The following is a 6,000-nucleotide window of genomic DNA, read 5'->3' as shown; positions in this document are numbered from 1 at the left end:
GTGGCAGGTTCAGTCCTGGGAATAGTTGCTGCTCCTGTAGCAGGTTCAGTACTGGGAGTAGTTGCTCCTCCTGTGGCTGGTTCAGTACTGGGAATAGGTGCTCCTCCTGTAGCAGGTTCAGTACTGGGAATAGTTGCTCCTCCTGTGGCTGGTTCAGTACTGAGAATAGTTTCTCCTTCTGCAGCAGGTTCAGTACTGGGAATAGTTGTTCCTCCTGTAGCAGGTTCAGACTGGGAACAGTTGCTCCTCCTGTAGGAGGCTCAGTCCTGGGAATAGTTGCTCCTCCTGTAGCAGGTTCAGTACTGGGAATAGTTGCTCCTTCTGTGGCAGGTTCAGTAGTGGGAATAGTTGCTCCTCCTGTAGCAGGTTCAGTACTGGGAATAGTTACTCCTTCTGTGGCAGGTTCAGTACTGGGAATAGTTGCTCCTCCTGTAGCAGTTTCAGTACTGGGAATAGTTGCTCCTCCTGTAGCAGGTTCAGTACTGGGAATAGTTGCTCCTTCTGTGGCAGGTTCAGTACTGGGAATAGTTGCTCCTCCTGTAGCAGTTTCAGCACTGGGAATAGTTGCTCCTCCTGTAGCAGGTTCAGTACTGGGAATAGTTGCTCCTTCTGTGGCAGGTTCAGTACTGGGAATAGTTGCTCCTCCTGTAGCAGGTTCAGTCCTGGGAATAGTTGCTCCTCCTGTAGCAGGTTCAGTCCTGGGAATAGTTGCTCCTTCTGTAGCAGGTTCAGTACTGGGTACATTTAGGGTGTGAGGGTGCGGGAAACTCTCCAGTCTGAGTGCCTCCCCACCCTCCCCTTCAGCCAGCCCCGGCATCGCCAGTCACATTGTCTAATCTAAACTAATGGGGTCAGGAGTGAGCTGCCTAATGAGGCAGAGCTGAGCCCCGACAGGAGGTGGCGATGCCAACAATGGTGCTGAGTGGGAGGTGAGGCCCTGGACAGTGGCATTGTGACTGGACAGTGGCATTGTGACTGGACAAAGGCCGGGGAGTCAGCACTGGGCTGTGGACAGCGCCTGAAGACAAGAGCAATCTTCAGCACCCAGCGCCAGCAAGAGGGAGTGAAACCCAGCTTTCTCAGTGGCACCAACCCTGGTCCTCACCCACTGCATTAACGAGGGTGAGACGACAAAGTGGGATTCAGCCTGGGCACAGCACATTGTCAGCAGTTAGTGGGAAAGTGCCTGCAGGGACTTGGCAACACCTCAGCAGCACCTGAGGTATGAGGACTTTCCAATCCATCACCATTTGAAGGTTAGAAAAGGCGGTTCTCAGCGCCTTGTGTTTTCAGATAGTACACGGGACACAGACAGTGTTAAACATGGAGACCTTGGTGGAGTCCACCGAGTTCGACATTGTGAAATTGCCCGTCTCACAGCACAGCATCACCACATCCCGCCAGTGGCAGAACATCGTCAATGTGCTCAGCCAGAGGAAGGAGAGATTTACCGATATTGACGGCGTTCCCAAGCGCAGGTTCACCATCAAAACCGAGTACATCGACGACATCAACTATCAGATCCTCGCCAAGTTCGCCGGCAAGGACAAAGGCTCAGTCTACCCCACCCGGCAGCCCACCCTCGTCCCCGGACAGAGGATGTCCGATATCTTCGTGTCCCCCGGCTACACCTGCCGGGGGATCTTACTGCCAACCATCAACCAGGTGTTCAAATCCCGGGAGCTGGAGAAGCTGTACCAGCGCTATTCTGCTCGCCAGAAACGCTTCTCCCTCATGATGATGAACATCATCGACTGTTTCACCAAGTTCAACATCATGATGGTGTTCTTCTTCGCCACCCCTGAACTGATCCAGCCTATCATGAGTGGGGTAACGGGCCTCTTCATCCTGTTCTCCTCCTTGCTGTGTTTTTTTGTCCAGGCCGGCAAAGATGCTGTATCTCACAACTACCTCCAATATATTGGACTTGCTACCTGGCTCTACCAGTCCACACAGATCCTCGTGGGCTTGGGCATGGGCTTGGAAACCAATGAGACCTGGTTCATTATGTTCATTGTGTTTGGTACTTACACTATGTTGCCCATCCCACTACTCTGGTGTATCCTGGCTGGGACCCTCTCCTCAGTATGTCACTTGTTAATAGAAGGATTTCGGTACGCCAGGGGCGAAATTCTCTTACATCAGGTACTTTTCAATTTCTAACTCTTTCCTAACTGCAGATTAGCTTGGCCTGACAAAATAGAGCTTAATTACTGCCCCCAAACCCTGCTGATGTTATGAGCCAGAATGTTCCAACTTGAAACACTAGTTTCGCCTGATGTAGCTTTTTTGGATATCAGGTGGGGATGTCTGCAGAAACCGTGAGAACAAAACCCCTCAGGTGGGAGGCACAGTGCCACAGTGGTTAGCACAGCCCCCTCACAGCGCCAGGGACCCGGGTTCAATTCCGGCCTTGGGTGACTGTGTGGAGTCTGCACCTTCTCCCCGTGTGTGCGTGGGTTTCCTCCGGGTGCTCCGGTTTCCTCCCACAGTCCAAAGATGTGCAGGTTAGGTGGATTGGCTGTGATAAATTGCCCCTTCGTGTCCAGGGATGTGCAGGTGAGGTGGTGTTACGGGGATAGGGTGGAGGAGTGAGTCTATGTAGGTGCTCTTCCAGAGGGTCAGTGCAGACTCCAGGGGCTGAATAGCCTCCTTCTGCACTCTAGGGATTCGATTCTATTCTGTTCTGGAAGAAAGATAATGCAATATTACAAAGAACAATCTTATACTTTGGCACATTAACAGTAAGCAACTAGTCCCTCAAAGACTGGAAACCCTCTGCTCCCTCCCTAAACCTATGGGCGGCTCGGTAGCACAGTGCTTAGCACAGTTGCTTCACAGATCCAGGGTCCCAGGTTCGATTCCCGGCTTGGGTCACTGTGTGTGCGGAGACTGCACGTTCTCCCCGTGCCTGCGTGGGTTTCCTCCGGGTGCTCCGGTTTCCTCCCACAGTCCAAAGATGTGCAGGTTAGGTGAATTGGCCATGCTAATACTGCCCTTAGGTTAGGTGGGGTTACTGGGTTGTTGGGATAGGGTGGAGGTGTGGCCTTAAATGGGGTACTCTTTCCAAGAGCCGGTGCAGACGCGATGGGCCAAGTGGCCTTCTGACTGTAAATTCTATGACTATGATAAATCTAAACTCGACTGAGACCTTTTTATTTCCAAAACAATAACCAGAAATTTACTGATCGAATCTCGCCAGTGACTAACACACAGTACAGCCGAAGTAGCTAGGAATTGGGAATAATATTTGATTCCGCAAAGAAAACAATCTTTTGCACAAACTGGCTTTTGCCTTCACCTCTAGCTGGGCAGTTTGCTGAGGTTATAGAACATAGAACATAGAACATTGCAGCGCAGTACAGGCCCTTCGGCCCTCGATGTTGCGCTGACCTGTGAAACCACTCTAAAGCCCATCTACACGATTCCCTTATCGTCCATATTTCTATCCAATGACCATTTGAATGCCCTTAGTGTTGGCGAGTCCACTACTGTTGCAGGCAGGGCATTCCACGCCCTTACTACTCTCTGAGTAAAGAACCTACCTCTGACATCTGTCCTATATCTATCTCCCCTCAATTTAAAGGTATGTCCCCTCGTGCTAGACATCACCATCCGAGGAAAAAGGCTCTCACTGTCCACCCTATCCAATCCTCTGATCATCTTGTATGCCTCAATTAAGTCACCTCTTAACCTTCTTCTCTCTAACGAAAACAGCCTCAAGTCCCTCAGCCTTTCCTCATAAGATCTTCTCTTCATACCAGGCAACATTCTGGTAAATCTCCTCTGCACCCTTTCCAATGCTTCCACATCCTTCCTATAATGCGGCGACCAGAATTGCACGCAATACTCCAAATGCGGCCGCACCAGAATGTTGTACAGCTGCAACATGACCTCATGGCTCCTAAACTCAATCCCTCTACCAATAAAAGCTAACACATCGTACGCCTTCTGAACAACCCTCTCAACCTGGGTGGCAACTTTCAGGGATCTATGTACATGGACATCGAGATCTCTCTGCTCATCCACACTGCCAAGAATCTTACCATTAGCCCAGTACTCAGTCTTCCTGTTATCCACCCTATCCCGGCAGCACGGTAGCAATGTGGATAGCACAATTGCTTCACAGCTCCAGGGTCCCAGGTTCGATTCCGGCTTGGGTCACTGTCTGTGCGGAGTCTGCACATCCTCCCCGTGTGAGCGTGGGTTTCCTCCGGGTGCTCCGGTTTCCTCCCACAGTCCAAAGATGTGCAGGTTAGGTGGATTGGCCATGCTAAATTGCCCTTAGTGTCCAAAATTGCCCTTAGTGTTGGGTGGGGTTGCTGGGTTATGGGGATAGGGTGGAGGTGTTGACCTTGGGTAGGGTGCTCTTTCCAGGAGCCGGTGCAGACTCGATGGGCCGAATGACCTCCTTCTGCACTGTAAACTCTATGAAATTCTATGATTCCTTCCAAAATGAATCACCTCACACTTTTCTGCATTGAACTCCATTTGCCACCTCTCAGCCCAGCGCTGCAGCTTATCCATGTCCCTCTGTAACTTGTAACATCCTTCCGCACTGTCCACAACTCCACCAACTTTAGTGTCATCTGCAAATTTACTCACCCATCCTTCTACGCCCTCCGCCAGGTCATTTATAAAAATGACAAACAGCAGTGGCCCCAAAACAGATCCTCGTGGTACACCACTAGTAACTGGACTCCAGTCTGAACATTTCCCATCAACCACCACCCTTTGTCTTCTTCCAGCTAGCCAATTTCTGATCCAAACTGCTAAATCACCCTGAATCCCATGCTTCCGTATTTTCTGCAGTAGCCGACCATGGGGAACCTTATCAAACGCTTTACTGAAATCCATATACACCACATCAACTGCTTTACCCTCATCCACCTGTTTGGTCACCTTCTCAAAGAACTCTATAAGGTTTGTGAGGCACGACCTACCCTTCACAAAACCGTGTTGACTATCTCTAATCGAATTATTCCTTTTCAGATGATTATACATCCTATCTCTTATAAACCTTTCCAAGATTTTTGCCACAACAGAAGTAAGGCTCACTGGTCTTTAGTTACTGGGGTTGTCTCTATTCCCCTTCTTGAACAAGGGGACAACATTTGCTATCCTCCAGTCTTCAGGCACTATTCCTGTAGACAAAGATGACTTAAAGATCAAGGCCAAAGGCTCAGCAATCTCCTCCCTAGCTTCCCAGAGAATCCTAGGATAAATCCCATCCGGCCCAGGTGACTTATCTATTTTCACACTTTCCAGAATTTCTAACACCTCCTCCTTATGAACCTCAAGCCCTTCTAGTCTAGTAGCCTGAATCTCAGTGTTCTCCTCGACAACATTGTCTTTTTCCTGTGTGAATACTGACGAAAAATATTCATTTAGCACCTCTCCTATTTCCTCGGACTCCAAGCACAACTTCCCACTACTGTCCTTGACTGGCCCTACTCTTACCCTAGTCATTCTTTTATTCCTGACATATGTATAGAAAGCTTTAGGGTTATTCTTGATCCTACCTGCCAAAGACTTCTCATGTCCCCTCCTGGCTCTTCTTCTAATACTCTCTTTAGGTCCTTCCTGGCTAACTTGTAACTCTCGAGCACCCTAACTGAACCTTCATGTCTCATCTTTACATAAGTCTCCTTCTTCCTCTTGACAAGTGTTTCGACTGCTTTAGTAAACCACAGTTCCCTCACTCGACCACTTCCTCCCTGCCTGACAGGTACATACTTATCAAGGACACGCAGTAGCTGTTCCTTGAACAAGCTCCACATTTCCATTGTGCCCATCCCCTGCAGTTTTCCTCTCCATCCGATGTATCGTAAGTCTTGCCTCATCGCATCATAATTGCCTTTCCCCCAGATATAACTCTTGCCCTGCGGTATATACCTATCCCTTTCCATCACTAAAGTAAACGTAATCGAATTGTGGTCACTATCACCAAAGTGCTCACCTACCTCTAAATCTAACACCTATCCTGGTTCATTACCCAGT

The 6,000-nt window shown here is 49.4% G+C and overlaps 1 protein-coding gene across 1 annotated transcript in view; it reads left to right on the top strand.

The window, feature by feature from the left end:
- The first annotated feature begins 1,230 nt into the window (after window positions 1-1,230).
- LOC140428672 (adenylate cyclase type 8-like) overlaps window positions 1,231-6,000 on the top strand; it is a 377,241-nt gene continuing 372,471 nt past the window's right edge. The window contains exon 1 of the mRNA XM_072515387.1: window positions 1,231-2,145. Within this exon, the coding sequence (XP_072371488.1) occupies window positions 1,324-2,145 (822 nt within the window). The 5' untranslated portion in view covers window positions 1,231-1,323. The remainder of the gene's footprint in view (window positions 2,146-6,000) is intronic.

This window comes from Scyliorhinus torazame, chromosome 1, assembly GCF_047496885.1.
Source record: "Scyliorhinus torazame isolate Kashiwa2021f chromosome 1, sScyTor2.1, whole genome shotgun sequence".
In the NCBI taxonomy this organism is placed as follows: domain Eukaryota; kingdom Metazoa; phylum Chordata; class Chondrichthyes; order Carcharhiniformes; family Scyliorhinidae; genus Scyliorhinus; species Scyliorhinus torazame.
The sequence above is the reverse complement of the archived record's forward strand: the minus strand, read 5'-3'. Positions and strand labels throughout refer to the sequence as shown.